Source organism: Callospermophilus lateralis, chromosome 11 (genome assembly GCF_048772815.1).
Source record: "Callospermophilus lateralis isolate mCalLat2 chromosome 11, mCalLat2.hap1, whole genome shotgun sequence".
Lineage (NCBI taxonomy): Eukaryota > Metazoa > Chordata > Mammalia > Rodentia > Sciuridae > Callospermophilus > Callospermophilus lateralis.
In genome coordinates, this window is record NC_135315.1 from 39,119,011 (window position 1) to 39,138,459 (window position 19,449).

The 19,449-nt window shown below is 47.2% G+C and overlaps 1 protein-coding gene across 2 annotated transcripts in view; it reads left to right on the top strand.

Annotated features, from left to right (window-relative positions):
- Asic2 (acid sensing ion channel subunit 2) overlaps positions 1 to 19,449 on the top strand; it is a 1,040,515-nt gene that overhangs the window by 957,132 nt on the left and 63,934 nt on the right. For both annotated transcript variants that reach the window (XM_076870238.1, XM_076870237.1), the window contains exon 2: positions 589 to 739. In XM_076870238.1, the coding sequence (XP_076726353.1) occupies positions 589 to 739 (151 nt within the window). The remainder of the gene's footprint in view (positions 1 to 588; positions 740 to 19,449) is intronic.

The window sequence follows — 19,449 nt, forward strand, 5'->3', positions numbered from 1 at the left end:
GAAAAGGCTAAATTCGTGGCATATTTAGAGAGAGCAGTGATGGATCTTGCTGCTGATTGCACATAGGGATAAGGAAGAGTGGACAGTGGCTCTGAGGGTCTGGCTTGAGCCCCTCTGCAGGTGGTGGTGCTATCCCTGGGACAGAGTATAAGACAACTGTCCATTTGGAGTGGGGAAGCCAAGGAAGGAGATCTGTTCTGTCTGGGACATGCTGAGCACGGAGCATCTGAGGGACACCAAACAGTGCGATCCATATGTCTGGAGCCCAGGACAGAGCTTGGGTCTAGTTGTGTGGGTTCAAGGGTCAGAAACTTAGAGATAATATTTGATGCTTCGAAGTGGACCTTCCAGGAGAGCAGATCACATTCAACAAGCCCCAAAGGGTGTCCAGAGTGATCCTTTGATACCAGAATCTCACTTGGCAAAAGTCCAGCCATTGATCAGGCTGAGAAATCACTGGACTCCAAGAGGGGTTGATTGGAATGGGCTGTGGGGACACCAGCCTGCTGTGGGACTTCTGGGGTCTCACCAATCTCTGGAGCCCAGTGTGAAATCATCATGTGCTTCTCTCTCTTTTCTTTCCTTCAGGTGTTTACAAAATATGGGAAGTGTTACATGTTTAACTCAGGCGAGGATGGCAAGCCTCTGCTCACCACGGTCAAGGGGGGGACGGGCAACGGGCTGGAGATCATGCTGGACATTCAGCAAGATGAGTACCTGCCCATCTGGGGAGAGACAGGTGAGCGGGGCCCAGGGACTGGGGTGGTGGCGAGGGTGCAGGTCTGGTTCAGAAGTACCGGTGTGGCCCAGCTGGGCTGTCTTGGCCCGCCCTAGAAGGGCTGCTCTCCAGCAAGGGGTTGGCGACATGCCGGTGAATGGTGAAGGTGTCCCTGGCATGGGAGTGTCACCCTGGGTCTCCTCAGACTTCTCTAGGTGGGAGAGGAGCAGATGATGGGAAGACTAGAGCTGGAAGGTGAGATGAGGGAGGGGAGGTATTGAAGAGGAGCCCTGAAGGAAGGCTCTAAGGACAGCTGTGGTCGGGCCGTGAGTGGCCTGATTTCCAGAGAAAAAAAACGGGATAGACCAGGCTCCTCCTCTCCCAGCTGTCTTGAATACCACCCAGCTGGACCATCCATCCAAACGGAGAGCAAACTCCTGCCCCCTGGGGGAAGGAAAAGGAGCTGCAAGAGGTGTTGGAAAACCAAAGGTCGCCAACTCAGGAACACAGCACCATGCCTGTGCGAGCCCCTGGGGACCCATGTGTTTGGGCCTTGGAACTTTTTTCATGCATTCATTTCTTACTTCTTATTTTTCAATCTAAAAAAAAAAAAAATCATTAACCATGTATGCTCTCAAGTTTTGCACCCAAGTAAGGGTGTTAAAAAACCCAGGTCCATGATCACAGCTTAGCAGAGGAGATACAATTACAGAGAATGGGGATCAGGGACAGGGTATTTGAATGGGATCCTGAGATTGTCCTGCATTATCTGGGTGGGCCTGTTATCATCACCTTCGTAAAGGGGCACAGGAAGTTCAGGCAGAGGAGAAAGCAATGTCATGACCAAAGTCAAGATTAGAGTGAAGCAGCCATAGGCCAAGGAATGCTGGGAGCCTCTGCAATTTCACCAGGGAGAGATGGTCGAGCCGTTGTGCCCAAGATGAGGAACCAGGGATACAAAAGAGATCTGAAGTCAAAGTCAAGCAGAGTACAAGGCATAATGGGGGGAATCAGGGGGTCAAGAGATGAGCCCAGAGAGGGGGCAGGGTAGAGGAGATCCAGCAGGAGGGAGACCCTGGACTCTCAGGTGGGAAGTGAGGAAGGGGTGGAGGCCAAGCTGCCCAGCCCTGCATCCTGCTGGCCCCATCTAGTGATGCCTCCCACTGGGAGAGGTCTAGCCTCGCCTTCCAGGCTATCTCCCAGTCACCCCCAAGGACAGCTGGCTGCAGATGCCAAGCTCTCTCCCACCATCTGCTCTTCCTTGCTCCCTGCACCTTGCATCTGAGTTCCCCAATGAGACAAGTGAGCATGACCACTGGCCTCACATGATCTTAGTCCCCTGCACCTTCAATTCAAAATAAGATGACCTCACACGCATTACTTCAGCAGCGCCCTGCGGCAGCTCCCGTGCACTGAGACACGTCAGTGTTTGCTGGGTAGATGCTCCGAGGACCCTGTCCACTCTTGTTAATTAAGGGCCCCTCCCTTCAGGCCCCACATGCAACTGAATGAAGATCTGTGTTCTTGCTGAGCTCCAGCACCCACAAGAGCTGGTGCACAGGCCTGGCTTTCCAGAACATCCTGAGGCCCGGCTGCATCCTGGGACCACAGAGCCTTCAAACAATCCTGGGTCCTGGGGTCTGGGTCCCCAAAGCAAGGCCCTTCCTGCAGACACTAAAATAGATGTGCTTACTGAATCACTTGTGGGAAAGAAGAGAAAGAAGGAAAAAATTGAATCCTGGAGACCTCACCCCCAAGGCCCAAGCAGAAGTTAGTGATATCCTTCCATGGTAACAGATTTCCCAGCCCGTTACCTTGATTCAAGAGTAAAAGCACATACACACACATACACAAATGCATGCACATACACTCACACATACAAAAACACGCCCAAACACATGCACACATGCATAGACATATGCACATACACATGCATATGTACACAAATACACACACATTCTCAATGCCAGGACCTCCATCACAGACACCCTCACATAGCACACCTCCCTGTGGATACCTGGCCTTGGGCCAAGCACTGGTCACTGATAGAAAGGGATATGACCAAAAAGCCACCCTATGAAGGGTACCTTCTGCCCCCTCAAACCACAGTCAGTGCAGGAAAGAACATCTGAGACTATCTACGTAGTCCAAACCTGTTCTTTTCCCAGAGGCCTGGTAGGAAGTCATGATACACTTGAAGTTGGCAGTACATTCATGGCCAAGATTTTTGCAGCCACCTCCCACATTTCTCTGGGGCTGTGATATTCCTCATTCTTGGCCTTTCCCTCTCCATGACCTTGAGTTGACAGGCAAAGCTGTCTATCACCATTAGAGAAAGAGTCTGAGGCTAGCTCTCTTCCTCCAGGTCACTGAGATCTAGCACCTGAGTTCTTGGTCAAGGCTTCCTCCTCCACTGTACCCTTCTTCAGGCTGCGAAGCCACTGAGCACTGAAGTCTCTGGTTACCTCAAGGCTACTTATCTCCTGGGCTGGCAGGGGTGCAGAGTGAATCCCACATGGGTGAGAATAAAGCCAGCACCCTGCTGAAGGATGAGAAGTGGGTCCTGGCAGGTTGATAGATGCTTATCTGTGAAGCCACCTGAGGAGGCACAGGCACATCTGACTGCTTGGTCATTGGTCCCCAGGCCTGTGAGCCCAGCCAGGTCTGGCCCTGCTACTGTCATCAGAAGGCAACCTTCCTGAAGTGTCAAGCCACATGGCCCCACAGAGGCCATCTTGCTTCCTTGACAGTCCCACCTCTCATTCCCAGGAGAAGGACCCAGGTCCTCATAGGAGCTATGTGTGTGATGGTAGGAAAAAAAGGAATTGAAATGTGGCTATTGAGGGAGTAGCCTCTGGAAGCATGTTGCTGGAGGCAGAGTAACAGGACAGAGAGAATAGCATGGTAGGGCAGACAGACCCAAGGTCAGCTCCAGGTTTTCCTTCCCTGTGTGTGTGACTGAAGACAAAATGGGTGAGCCTCCGTTTCCATATTTGTAAAATAGAGATGAATAAAGCCCACACTTTGCAGGATGGGTTAAAGGCTCGATTGAGTGCTCTTTGCAAACAGGGGAAAGGTAGTAATGACAGCCAGGAGGTGAGTCCAAATATCCCAGAGACAGAATATTCCAGATATCCCACATCTGTGATGGGGGTCTTGGACCATTCAACACTTGGAAGCCCCATTTCTGCTTAAAGAGAGCCTCTGATACATTCTTATCCTGGTTTACAAACATTCACCTCTCAGAAAGATAAGGAAGCAGCAAGGGAACCTCTCTTCTGGATGAAATTCCAACTAACAGGCAGGACCTTTGCAGGAAGTGGCAATGGTTTGTCAGACCACCATCAACACATATGGTGCCAATGAATGAGTCGGAAAAAGGCAACACCTGTATGCTTAGTGAGTAGAAGGTGATGCTCTGAACATTATCCAAACTATCCCTTCCTCCAGGCTAATAAGACCCCACATTAGGGGGTTCCTTTGACAAACACTTCTGTGTGGGGCACCCTGATAATAAGCTATTTTAAAGAAGGCGGACTCAGTTGCATGTGGACCTTGAAAATATAGCCCCAAAAATGGACCCTCTGGAGCATCAGGAGTTGGTGATATTATGTGTTATATAAATAAAAAGGACCCAGGGTCAGAAAAGAACCCAAAGATTCTGTGTTTGACAGCATCATGCACATTTATTCTTTGCAGGAATTCTTTAATATGCTACATTATGAATCTCCAAGAGAGAAATATTGCATGCCATATTTATTTTATTCCTTTGTCCATGGAAATATTTTCCATGGAGGAGCTCACAAAACACACTTTCAGAAAAACCATCCTAGACCATAGAAGTACAGATTTCATGGCCAGAGTTTTTCTAAAGGAAATTAAATTGAAGGCAGGTGGGAGGTTGTTAAAAATGAAACTCTGTGTAGATACCTCTGAGTAACTTCAAAGATGAAAGAAATAGGCAGTGGGTTATCTAGGTTGCACATGAGAGGAACCTGAATCAAACAAGCTGAGGCTTGAAAGGAATTGTATTGCCCTCAGAATCCAAGGCAAGCTTCAACAACCAGCCAGCAGGAGAGGCAAGGAGGCAGCCCGAGACAACTGGAACCCAGGACGCTCTCACCCTTCCTCTCTCAGAGTCTCTTTCATTCTGTCTCACTAGAAGCAGGCTTTTTCCACACACATGGCTTCCAATAAATACTGATTTTCTCTTTGTATTTTATAGATCCTACCGCCAGCAAGAGACTATTTTGACTATCTTGCTGATTTCCTGTTTCAAAAAAAAAAAAAAAAAAAACAAGCAGGGAAGGGAATCATTGGCCCAGCTCAGTCAGGTGACCACCTCTGGACCAATCAGTGAGCAGGGGAGTGTATTCCAGAGAGGATCCTGAAATCGACCCTGAGTACACTGGGTGGATGGTGATTGGAGCAGATAGTCCCGTGACTGGCCACACTGGACAAGGTGGGGCTGACAGGGAGGGCTGCCATCTGAGGAAGCCAAAATCTTGTACAGGGAGCTCTAGTTCTAAATGGATACAAACATTGGAAGGACCACAAGGAGGGCCTTCCTGTTCCATGTCCTTCTATTTCTCATTTATTTCAATACCAAATGCACATTTTAGCAAACAGATTCTGCCTTGATTTTTTTCCCAAATCCTAGAATTAAAAGTACATAAATATGATTTTATATCAGGTATTTTTGGGCATAGATATTATTTTTAAAATCTGTGCTATAATAAGGGGTAAAGATCTGGCTCTTGTTAACCTTTGGTTTCATCACCTTCAACTCTCCCCTTATTAACTTGGCTCTGGCCACGCTGACTTTCCTCTTGCTTCTCAAATACTCCAGGAACGCTCTTGCTCTAGATCATCTGCATTCCTATTCCCTCTATCTGGATTCCTTACTCAGATATCCACATGGCTAATTGCTTCACTGTCCAGTTTTTGCTCAAACATCACCTTTTCAATGAAGTTGACCCTGTTTAAAATTGTGACCCCACTTGTCCACTCCTTATCCCTCCTCATGAGCTCAATATGTTCGTTGCTTCTCTGACATGCATCATCTTCATCAGTTCCACATGATTCACTTAATTATATTTTATTGTCTGTCCCTCCCACTAAAATATGAAGCCCCAAAATGTCAGGGATCTTGGACTGATGTAATGTTGCAAGGGTGTATACTCCCAGATCCAGGGATAAGGAGGAGTAACATTGATGAGCAGCTACTATGTATCATGAAGAGTCTGCCCCATGAATCTTTCCGGTTCCCCTGCTAACAAGGTGACAATCCCTATTGAAAGATGAAAAAAAAAAAAAAAAAAAACCAGGCCCAGAGAGGTTGAACAAGCTCCCCAAGGGCACACAACCAAGTTAAACAGTCGAATCAAGCTTAAAACCCATACTGGAACCCCAAAGCAATGCTCTCTCCACAAAATTGTGATTGTAAAAACAACTGCCATTAAAATAGCTCAGGGAAAAAGGTTTGCACAATAACCCTGGAGAGAGAATGGCATGTAATGATAGGTCTGTTGCAATCCTCTTTTTCTATTTGTTCCTCTTTTTTATTTTTTTTTTAAGAATGGAATCATTATATTGAATAAAAGCTATAGTACAGTCCCCAGATATAAAACAGATGAAAGCAGACCTTCAGGTTGCTTTCTCCCTTACTCCTATGGCCAACACCTGGGCACCCCTGAGGAACCCTAGGGTTCCATGGAGCCCAGTTTGAAAACCACTGGATGGGAGGCAGATATTATTGGTTTAAAAAGTATTGGTTGATTCTATGATTGTGTCCATTCCAGAGACCAGCTCTGAGCATCCCTGGCCCTTCTGCGGGGATGGTGCAGGAAGCTCATGATGTGTCTGCAGAGCTCCCGAGTCTCAGAGCTGACAATCTAGATTTCTGATTAAACATGGTGGATTGGACATTATCATTTAGGGGATGCTCCCTCCCCAACCCACCGAAACAGAAATCAAGTATTTTATTTTTAGTGCAAACCCACTAGGACAATGACAGTAGATGTCAGCAAACGTGTGGAAGGTGGAAAGCAGATGGTTAAGTGGTCACTGGCTTGGCAGAATAGACCAGGCTGAAAAGTAAGGACCTGCACTAGAAAATAAGGGCCCCACCGTCTCAACACAGAGCCCCCAGGAAGGGTCGGGAGTCGGAGGCCTCAGAAGCTGCTGAAGATGAGGATGACAGGTGGAGCTTTGGGGTGCCCCAGGTATCATCATCCCAGAGCCCAAAGCAGGCAGACAGACTGTTCTCCTGCCCCAGGAGACAGACAGACAGGCTCTGGATGTGGGAGACTAGGCCCAGCTGAGAGCCTGATGCTAAGCAGATACCAGGGAGAGGAGGAGTTCTGCTTACTGAGCAGGGGTACCTGCTCATACAACTCCACCCACCCCAAGCAGGTGTTTGATATATTCTTTCCTGGAGAAATGGAGAAATCAAGAGAGACATACCACAGATAATGATGTCAGGAGGCCTCAGCCTCGTTAGGCCCTAGCATGACATACCTCAAAAAGTCCCACACACAGGAAGGGCTGAGCAGCCTTTAAGTGCCTCTTAACCATGAATGGACCACCAGAGTCAGGCACTCCAGGGAAACTATTAACAGGAAAGAAACCCAAACCAAACAGAAAGGAAACATTGTGAGATAGAGATCACTGTTAAGTTGTATAAGTTGTAGATGCTGTAGAACAAGGATGGCCCAGGTTCAAATCCCAGCTGTTCCACTTACCAGCTGTCTGACCTTGGGCAGGTTATCTAACCTCTCTGAGCCTCAGTTTCATCACCTCTGAAGTAGGAGTACTGTTATCCACTCCATAGTGTTTTTAGGCAGATAGAAGCAAGTTAATATTTATGATGTGTTAGAAAAGTGCTTGATAAAATTAGGCAATATAAGGGTTTAATAAATGAAAAATAAATGCAGGAAGCAGAAGGAAACATTAAAATGATTTAATTAAAATTCTCAAAAGAGATAAAAGACAAAACTGCATCCATAAATACAAGCACAGGGTGCTATTAAAAAGGAGCATTCAGAGAAGAAAAAATCAAAATTAAAATTATGATTGCAGGTATTAAAAACAATCTATAAAAGAATTGGAATTGGGGAACACTGCCAAAATATTTTTTAAAAAAAGACAAACAGAAAATAGGAGAGAAATAAAATATGGGTCAATCCAGAAAATCCAACAGCCTGCTACTAGGAATTCTAGAATAACAAAAAATAAGAGAACGGAGAAGAACACATTGTGAAAGAACTAATGTGAACCAAATTCTCAACTGAAGTTCATGTTCTTCCAGATTGAAAGACTTGGCCAAGTCCTGTCTGTAATAGTGGCTAAACAACAGACCAAGACACATCTTTGTGAAATTCAGGCTAATGGAAACTAAGAGAAAATCTTAACCATTTCTGAAAAGGAAAAAGAGAGTCATGTATCTGGAATCTAGAATCAGAATGGCCCAGGGCTTCTGGATAGAAGCAATTGAAGATGGAAGGCAACATGTCCTGGTGGGAAAGGGGGTTGATCTTTATTTTCTAAGACAGAATCCTAACTCAGCAAACTGCAAAGGAAGTGCAGGGTAGAATGTGGTTTGGAAAAGCAAATCTCCCATATAGACTTTTCCAGAAATTACTGGAGGATGAGAGAATCAACCAAGAAAGAGCATCACATATGATTCTGGAGACAAGAGATCTAGCCTAAGGAGATTCCCAGACATAGATGAAAAGAAAAACCTGGGAGACCGCTGAGCAGGAGACCTAGAAAGCAGCCAGTCTAAACTGGAGCAGGCACCTGTTGGCTTCAAAAGGGACGAACCTTGTGGTTCTGGCTAAACAGAGAGGTGTTTCACAGATCTGCCCAAGAGCCTGGGATTCCTAGTGATAGGTACCTGGTGAGTCAAACAGACCAGAGAACAAAAGGCAAGGCAGACAAAACATAGAAAGACAAAATAGCATCACACAACACCAAGCTGAACTGTGGGCGATATTTACACAGCCATAGTTAAGAAAAAAGCTGGTCATCCAGCCAGGTGCACACCTGTCATCCCAGTGACTCGGGAGGCTGAGGCAGGAGCATCTCATATTTGAGTCCAGTGTGGGCAACTTAGGGAGACCCTGTCTCAAAGAAATAAAAAGCTGGAGGGTGTAGCATAGTGATAAAGCACCCATGGGTTCAGTCCCTCGTACCAAAAAATAAAATAAAATAAAAACAAAGCTGGACACAGATAGAACCAAAATATCAAAACACATCCTTAGAGGATGAAAGGAAAAGGAAAAATAGTTCAGCACCTCCAGACAGGAATCTCACATCCTCACCTTCCATGATAGGAATTCAGTGGATAATATCTAAATTTATTTTTTACAACCAAGAAATAACTGCCAAGCAGTTGATACCCGTGGAAATAGGAACATGAGCACCACAAGAAATGGCTCCAGCAGTGAGCTGGGAGTCGCAGCCCCTGAGGAGTGGGGCTCAGGGGGTAGAGAGAGGTGGAGCAGGAAACTGATGCTTTTCATTAAAAGCCTCGCAGTACCATTTGGCTGTTTAAATTATGTACATAGATTGCTTTGATAAAAATAAAAGTTAAATTAAAAATAATCATAAATTTTCAACATAGCTGGGAGGCCTGAGCAACTATCAAGGGTAACATGTCTCCTCTCCCCCATTACAAATGGCACAAGGCAAGAGTGGATGTTGACAGTGGTTGCTATGGTTTCTCGGCTTCCAGGGTAAACTCTGGCCTGTGTTCGGAGAGGCCAGCTGAGATGGGATGCTTACTCCCCAGAGTGGGCCCATGTGCTGGTGGGGGTCTCCACATGTGCCTGAGGATTCTGGAGAAATGATTCCATAAATCAGAAGCATCAGTGGGGACAGGCATCCATTCCACAGCCAGAGGTGCCTGGCTTTTCTCATTTGGGGAAAACCTTGCTCAATGCACATGCTAAGTGCTATGCAGAAAATATAGGTGATTTTGTTAAAACTCCCAGCCAGCCAGCCAGTGGTCCACAGTGAATACCTAGGAAGCTTACAAAACAGACTCACCCCCAGGGATCATGTCCCCTAATGAATACATCTCCTTTGGGCAATTACTATGTGCTGGACACTCCAGTGCTACAGATAATGGACCCAGTCCGGGTTTTCAAAGAATTCACAATCTAAGGACTATCTAAGGAAAGCTATATACTATTACACGGTGGATGGAAACCCGTTCATCCAACAGCTTTCATATAAAGTGCCTGAGGAGTGCCAGGCATTTGCAGTCCGGCGAGAGAACACGTGAATATTTAAGTGTCATCAAGCGCTGTGACAGATAGAAGACAGACTGAGAGCAAAGGAAGGGCAACTCCTTCTAGAGGGGAGGAAAAATGTATCTCTCAAAGGGGCTTCAGAGAGGAAATGACTTTGGTCCCAGTCTCAGGCCTGTTGACCAGGGTGCTGGAAAGAGTGTGGGAGTCAGAGGAGAATGTGGGGCCATGGGGAGGTGAGGTCCCTAACATGGAGAGGAAGAAGGACCAAGGCCAAAAATGGCTCTGGGTGTATTGGAGCAGCTAGGTAGAGGTCAAATCACCAAGAGCCTGGTATGTTTTGCTAAAGCACAGGTGTTCATGCACAAATCCTGCAACTCGAATTGTGGTCCTCCAACCAGGAGGATTGGCCTCACCTGTGAGATTGTTAGACACATAGAATTTCAGGCCTGTCCTGAAATGTGCCTCATAAACACTCCCCCAGTGACTCCGGTGTAGGAAACTCTGATCTAGACCACCTTTTCCAGCCCCTTGGAAAGCTGAGGATGCCCTACTTAACATTGAAATATTTCCCCAGAATCGCCTCACGTGAAAACGATGGTGCTTCCAGTTATTATTTGAGAAAATATTCCACAACAAAAAGTAGCTATGAATGCCGTGGATGGACTTTGGCTTCTATAATCACATCACAGTCTCTATACTACACGATCCATTCAGCAAACGGAACAGAGTTCAACAAAATGTTGTACCTCCCTTCACCCTCAGCATTTATAAGCAAGAATTTTTATAAATAGAATCTTAATCATCCACTAACTTCCTGCATCATTTCAGAGATATGGCCCTTCCTGGTGGCTTTTCAAGGGTGGTCTCTCCCACATGCTGATTGCCCACCCAGAACCTAGGCATTTCTTATCAAATAATTAATAATTTATACTCTTTGAGCCTGAATGCACTAGAGAAACATATTACTTAAAGAATCCTTGGGATAAATCTTTTTGTAATAGGATTAGACCCAACTCCATGCACAGCACCTCACTAATGTAGGTTTTGCAAGTATCCTATTTAGCAAGAATGTAGGTCCAGCCCCACTCCTTTTTTTTTTTTAAGAGAGAGAGAGACAGAGAAATTTTTAATATTTATTTTTCAGTTTTCGGTGGACACGACATCTTTATTTTATTTTTATGTGGTGCTGAGGATCGAAACTTGCGCCCCTCACATGCCAGGTGAGCGCGTTACCGCTTGAGCCACATCCCCAGCCCCCCACTCCTTGTTTACATAACCAAGACCTAACATTACTATCTCCTTCCCCAAAGCGGGCACATGGCCCTATAGAGTATAAGGAACTTTACCTGTATTTTGCCTGATTCTCATACTAAGATTCCCTGTCTCCGGCTGTTTTAATCCTTTAACAGATTAGCTTTTTTAACAGATGTGATAAGCAGTTGTATTTGCTTGCTGCTCCTACAACAAAACACAGGAGACGATCAGCTTACAAAGAGGAAAGATTTATTTTGGTTCATGGCTTCAGAGGTTTCAGTCCATAGTCAATTACAGAGAACGTCAGGACAGGGAGCTTGTGGAACACAGGTGCTCACCTTATGTCAGCCAGGAAGCAAAGAGAGAGAAAAGAGGGGCCAGAGCTCCAAGATACGCTTCAAAGACACACCTCCAATCACTACTTCCTCCAACTAGCATCTGCCCTGAAGTTTCCACCACCTCCCAGTAGCCTGTTAAATTACGAGATGAGACTGGAGCCTACATGATCCACTCTCCCCCCACCCCCCCCAAAAAAATGCCCCACCTCTGAACACTCCCACTCTGAGGACCAAGCCTCAATACATGAGCTTTTGGGGGAGATTTCTGTTCCAAACCACAGGTCTCTGACACAATGAGGGAGTGACAAGAAGTGACTGCCCTGTGATCTCATGGCTAATAAGTCATGGAACGAGGGTTTGATTTCACATCTTCTGATTCCGTCCACCTCTGTCCTCTCCACTTTAAAAATGAAGAAGAAGTCCAGTGGCCTCGGGGAACCGGGTTCAACACAACGTAGCATGTTTTCACCATGTCGTGGTGTCTTTAAAATGTCCATGAGCTCTGTGGTTCTGCAGAAAGGACTGGAGTTCGTGGCTTTCACCAAACTCTTGTGGCCACCCAGTAGCACCTCCTGGAGGCATTGGTGAGGACGCTGTGCTCCATCATACTGCCACCCAGGACAGACGATCCCAGCCCATGCAGCACGTGGACACGATGCTGATATTTTCTCCTCCAGAAGTTCTGCTCGCCTGGAAATGTCACCTGTGTGCAGCCGAGCATGAGCTTTCCCATCTCTGGGCTGGCTTTGGATTTTCTTGCCTAAGAATGATTTACTGGACCTGCCAGGGAGGGGCAGAGAGGGAGGACAAGACATGCCCTAGCCGATTTTATATAAGCAGCAATTTGTGGATTCTTCTTGCTATCTTGACGAAAATCAGCCTCTCTGATTTGATGTGAGTTCTGAACAGCCGCATCCAGTTTTTTAAATCTATTTTTTTTTAATGAGATGCAGTGAGGTTAAGAGATTTATACATGGTCCCCAATTCATAGAAAATTAGCGCTAAAAGTGCCTGAGAGACCAGCCCCAACTGGGTTTTAACAGAAAGGAAACTAAGGCTCAGAGAGGCAATGCAACCTGTATGAGGTCACACAGTTATAAAATAGTATGGTGGGGAATCAAACCCAGGTCCCTGATTCCAAGCCAGTGTTTTTCTTAAGGCACTTTGCTGCCTCCCTCGCCAGACCTTGTCCTCTTGAATTTCTCTGGCACAAGCAGAAGAGCAGGGACCAAGAGAGTATATCTTGAGGACCTGAAAGAGCGTTCAACAGGCCTTCTTTACCTTGGCTCTCGAGGGCTGGGACCCTTGTCCCTATCACTGTCTCCAATTCACACTTAATGAGTTTTCCCTGAACTGCGAGATAAAAGGGCAAAGTCTGCACAGCCCACTGTAAACCAAATTATTACAGCGGGTAGATCACAGGCTTGTCATCTGGGACCACTGAGTCTTTTGGACATCTGGCAAAGGGCAGAGGAAGATGAGAAGTGAAGACCCTGGATCTCAGGCTCTGCCCAGCTGCCAGTAGCCATCCCTGCCGCCATGGGCTGCTCCCTTCTCTGCCGGCCTCACTCTTCCCACTGAGAAGTTAGTTAAAGAACAGTCTGGGTCTCTCCTAACTCCAAAATTGTAGGTAGCCAGGAATCTGTCCTTGACTTTCACTGAGCTTGGTTTCTTCCTCTATAAGATGAGCAAAATGTAAAACAAAATACTGTGTCACACAGGGGAGCTCTTGACATCAGCTTCGGGATGACTGGAAATCCAGTACAGTGGAGTCTGGGGAAAATCCCAAAGCTTACCAGACCCCTGCCAAGATTGTTGTCTGCCATCTTCCAGACAGGATTCAAAGCCTAGTGGCTCAAGATCCTGTCCTGCAAAGTCCCGAAAGTTCCCTATCCAATGCAGAATGGGGCCAGTAGCACCAAATTGCACTGAGCATCTGTTCAAGGGGACACATATAAGAAAGCAAAGAGCCGTTTAGCCAAGTGGACAGAGGTTCTGTCTTGGATTTGCTTTGTGGTGGCCAGGGCAAGATGACCTCTCTGAGACTTTTGTGTATCCCTCTGTAAAATGGCGGTGTCCACCTGAAGAGTTAATAAAATGATCAGCTGGCCTCTGACCACCGGCCACTCCACCGCAGACTCCTTGCTCTTCTTAAAATGGGCCAGACGCATACCTGTCTCAGGGTCTCGGCATTGCTGTCCCCTCTAACCCTGCATCATCTGTGGGTCACCTGCTCCCTTCACTCAGGTTTACCATAAAACCCGGTCACCTAGAAAGGCGGTGCCCAACTCCCATCCAAGAGAGCAGTGTTGGCCCAGTCCCCTCCCCCACCTCCCCCTCCCCCAGCACCTGCCCTGCTGGCCTAATGGCGCACACGTCCCTGTATGGAGCCTGTCTCCGCAGCCAAAATGTGGGCTGCCTGAGGACAGAGACTCTGCCTGGTTTGCTGCTGGGCTTCTGGTCCTTGACCAGTGGACACACCCACGGCGCACACTTAATACAACATGGTCCAGTGAATGAGGGAGCCAACGTGGAGTGGTATAAAGCACCAGCTCCGTGTCACTGGGGCCAGTTCTTTCTTCTAGTTTCTATAAACTCCAAAGCAGCATCTTAGAAAGTGCTTTAGGGACAAAAGAAATAAGAGCAATGACTGTACATTTCAGAGACAATTTCTCTCTCTCTCTCTCTCTCTCTCTCTCTCTCTCTCTCTCTTTCTCACACACAAACACACACACACACACACACACACACACACACACACACACACACTTCTTTTTGTCCAGACCCCCAAGCACTTAACCACCTGTCCTAGGCTCTCTGTGGTTCTGACCCGCCAGGTAGGAGAGGCCTGCATCTCTGCCTCTTCAGAATATAGTGCTCCTCTCTGGGGTGATCCTTTTAGGGGTGTGTAGTGGAAGATGGGGTAGAGCTAGGATCAGGGATGAAATCCACAAGCAGGTGGTTTTTAATCAATATAGAATATGCTGCGAGAACCATGGTGTGCCCCCACAGGTGACAGGTCTTCATCCCTGAGCATCCTCAAATGTAATGGCTGTCCTTCCACAAATGGTACCACAGAGGGGACTCTGCTGTCTCTCAAGACTAAGAGAGAGCCCACAGGATAGTACCAATCTGTACCCAAGCAGGAAATGAGCAGCACCTTCAAACCAGGTGATACCAGGAGAGGTTAATGCAAGACTACTTACAGGACTATGAGGAGCCAACAAACATATGAAAAAAAAATTGTTCAACATCTTCAGCAATCAAGGAAATGACCATCATAACTACACTGAGATTTCTTCTTACTCCGGTTAGAATGGCAATCATCAAGAATACAAGTTACCATAAATACTGGCAAGGATATGGGAGGATATGGGAGGCAGGGTGGGGAGGCACTCTTAGACATTTTTGCTGGGAATGTAAGTTAACACAATCACTATGGAAATCAGTGTGGAGTTTCCTCAAAAGACCAGGACAGAACCACCACATGACCCAGCTCTACCACTCCTGGGTGTTAATAAGTTAAAGTCATCACACTATAGTGATGCATGCACACCCATGTTTATGGCAGCACAGTTCACAGTAGCCAAGTCATGGAACCAACCTAGATGTCTGTCCACAGATGAATGGATAAAGAACATGTGGTACATATACACAATGGAACTTTATTCAGCCATGAAGAAGAATGAAATCACGTCTTTTGCAGGAAAATGGGTGGAACTGGAGAACATCATGCTAAGTGAAATAAGCCAGTCTCAGAAAGTCAAGGGTCATATGTTTTCTCCCACATATGGAAACTAGAGAGGGAAAAGGCGGGGTGGGGCTCATGGAAATGGAAGAAAAACCAATAGAGCAGATCAAGGAGGGAAGTACTAGGGAATGAAATTGATCAATTATGGGCATTTTATTTTGTGCATATATGAATATGTCATAATGAATCACACTATTATATATAATTACTATTCATTCATTTAAAAAAATTTAAAGGCTATTTACAAAGGAGTCAGCAAGGCTTGGGAAAGGGATCCAGGGTGGTCAGTATCCTGGGACTGAAGGCAGAGAGAGCCACTACCACTCCTAGGGACAGGGAAACAGAGCTGGTACCAGAAGCCAGAGGGAGAGCGGTGTGGAGAGCTCCCTCCAAGCCCCTCAACCCAGTGACAGTAAACTACCCCACAGTGACCCAGAAAATAGAGTTGAGAGGCTGAGTTCAGAGCCCAGCCTGACTGTCCTTTCTCCCGTCCAGTTTCCTACCTAGGTTACCATTGACTGATGCCAACCAGAAGCTACTGGACAAGGCAGTCCATTAACACTATCCCTGCAAGTCAGACTCCAGGGTGGACTGAGAGTGGGGACCCACTGGGAGAGGAGGGGCAGGAATCAGCCGTCCTGCACAGGGCCCCTCCTGTACTGTGAGACACCCCCTTCAGTGCCGCCTGCCTGCTGTCCACTACTCCCAAGTGAGCCCCTCACCTGGCCATTGTTATCAAGTCAGCTTTGTTCCAAACAAGATTGCTTTGTATCAACGCATCCCTTGCCTGAGCCTAGAAAATTCCCCCGGCTTTTCAGAGAAGCTTTTCTTCTTCCTTCTCTCCAGTGTTTATTTCCTTGGCGTGTTTCCTGTAATTTGCAAAGATTAAAGATTTAAGCTTCTTTTATTGCCATGTACTTTCCCTGCCCCATTATGCATTCTGCCCAACGCTCCCGTCTCTGCTCCAGCAGAGCTCCCAAATCCTTTCTGCATGCACAGAGAACCCCTCCCCAGGTAGGTCTCACCTCGCGCTGGCCGCAGCCGTCCTCCTGAAGAGCGTGGGAGAACTTGGCTGCTGCAGGTGGCCCTCGCTGCACCAGCCTCCTCTTGGTTCCGCACAGTCTTGCATGTGAAGCCGCCTGGGTTTCAGTTTGGTCTCAATTAACAGGGGCTCCTAACGCCATGTGTGCAACAGCTTTCCTTGTCTCTGGGCTCCCTCTCCTCTCTCTGGGGCTTTGGATCCTGGTGTTCATGATGTGTAAACAAATCCTTCACTGCACCAGGGGCCTGCATTCTTCTGAAGGAATTCAGTGTTGAAGCATTTGATGATGGGAGTCATAGGAGGATTTGCACAATCTGTCCAGCACCCATCAGGCTACCAGGGCAGCCACACAGGGCCCCCTGGGCTCAGAAGGACCATATGCTTGGTTTAACGCTGTGTGATCACCATATGGAAGCCCTTTCTTTATTTTTTATAATAATTTGTTTTTTACAAATAGATTTTTAACAATATTGTTTAATGATATTTTTAACAAGGGCTCCTCATTTTCATTTTGTACTAGGGCCCGCAAATTATGTAGGTGTCATCAGTTATCGTTAACGGTCATTGTTGCTGTCCTATGTGCAGCCTCACCTGCCTCTCCAGAGTCACAGGCAGCTGGCGTTTCCCAGGGTGGATCAGAACCCTGGCAGATACCTAGTACATCAGAGGGCAGGGAAGAGCAGACCCACACAGAGGAGGTTTGCTTCCTTCTGTGTTTATAGAACTCTGCTCTGTGCCAGCCACTGTGCTACGGGATTTAGGGAACATGACAATGAAAAAGATATTCCCTCTCCTCCTTCCCCCTGTAGAACCCCAGAGGTATGAACCAGGACATCTGCTTGCATTAAATGGACCACACTCCTTGTTGGGGTAGAAAACGTACTGAACTAAAAATCAGGAGATGTACATTTAAGTCCTCATTCTGCTCCTGACTTGCCAAAACAAACAAGGTGTTTCCCTTTTGTGGATTTAAATCACTGTTTGCCCAAATGTGGTTGGCCTCAGAAAACCTCTGTCAGAATTCCTGAGAATGTAGATCTCTGGGCTCCCTCCACCCAGAATTTCCAGGGGGCGAATCCCAGCAATCATAATTCTGAACACTCTGGATGATTCTAATGTGCCATCTTAGCTTGGGAACTTCTGAGGTAGGTAATCTAAGGTCCCCTTTGGATCTAGCAGTCTATGTGTAATAACTTGGCTCTAAATAATTTTGCCATGTCCAGGAAATGGATGAGAATTGGGGGTATGAGGGCAGCGATTTAGGGGCCAACCGTTCATTACCAACCTGTACAGCAATCCACAGAAGGAAGCCAGGGGCAGTTCCAACAAGAACCAAAAACAAGGTCTCTCTGGAATAAGTACCTAGGGTAAGCAACACCCAGGGGACACAGGATTGCAGCCACCACAGTCTGGCCATGAATATGCATGCTTCTGTGCTCAGAACCCCACCCAAGTCACCTTCAGGTGACAAACCACCCTCAAGGGACACCCACTTAGGAAGGCAAGATGGTGGAGTCCTCATCCCTCCTGCAGGGCTGAGAGGGCTGCTTCATAGCTGGATATTCTAGAACTGTGCCGTCCAAGGCTGCCGCTAGCCACGTGGGTTGAATTCATTTGATTTAATGAAAACGAAAGCTCCATCCAGTTCCTCAATGGTACTAGCCATATCACGACCCGTAGCTACTCCTTTGGACAGCACAGGTTCCAGAGTATTTCCTTCTTTGCAGAAAGATCCCCTGGACCGCGCTGTTCTAGAAAGTGCAGAAACTTTACCCATCACCTTAGCTCTTTTCATGCGATCGCTGGACATTTGTAAAGCAATGCGGTTACTTTAGGATTTCACTCTCTCTCTCTCCGGTACCACTGATCCTTCTGGAAGAAGCTAGCATCTCTTTCAAATCCCTAACCCCTCCTGATTAGCCTCCAGCGGTTCTCGCTGGCAGCTTGCGGTCTGTTTTGCCCATTACTTTCAGCGCCTGCGTCCGAGAGGCTTCATTTCTCATTTCCTCCTGTAAGCCCTGGGTTCGCGCTGTCTTACTGGCTCTAAGGTTTCCTGAGCTCAGTTGTACAGCACACACGCACAGCTTCTACTATCTCTGGAAAACAAGTTTGGGCACCTCTCCAGTTCCCTCCCATGGCTGGCTGAACGCGCCTTCGGTTCCTCCCAGCACAGGTGTCCCTGTGGTCTCCACATCACGCCACGCTCATCCCTCCCCACTTTGAGCCTGTTCATCAGATCCTCATCTCTTTCTTGGGCAGATGTTAGAAAATAGGGCCCCCTGAAAGCTAACCACCCGATCCCCTTCTCCTACCCAGTCCTCCCTCTCCTGAAGTCCTTCCTCATCTAAAAAACCTTCACAGAGACTCCACCTGTGTGCCAGGCCCTGGGCAAAGTGACGAGCAGAGGAATGAGTCCATTCACCATCTACAGGAGACAGTGACACACACCGCAGTTGCCCAGCGATGTTTGAATGGGAGCTTGGATGGTTGGTCAGGGGAAACAAATTGCAGAACAATTAGCTCTGTTGCTGGGAAGGAGAATGTATTCCCAGATCTCCTGGGAGTCTCTTGCACTCTATGAAGCCATATTCTGGCCCAGGGTCTCTTTTCCCGATACCCAGTGTCCGCCACTGCTGGACTCCTTGTCTGAATTGTGAAAGCCCTGCCTGTCCTTCCCCTGGCCCTGTCTGCCTAGTGGACTTTCCTCTCTATGCCCCCCCCCGACCTTGGACTCTCTCCCAGCTTCAGTCTACCCATGCCTGACTCAATTGGTAGCTCCCATGGTTTCTATGGTTCCTACCCATCCAGCCTTTCTCTTCCGTGCCAGGTTTGGTGTGCCCAAACCATAACCCCAGTACATCCTCCCTCCCTCCATGTCCCCCTGTTCCATCTTCTCTCATTCCTGAATTTACCCATCCTCTCCTCCATTCTTTCCTTTGACAACATTTCTTGATCTGGACTCCAGACTGACCCTGCCCATTAATAATGATTTGAAGTTTGATTCCAAATCTCTCAGAGTCATTCAGCAGGCATCCCCTGAGTGCCACTGTGCCTGGTCCTGAGCAGGACCTTTGAAATCTGAATGGGAA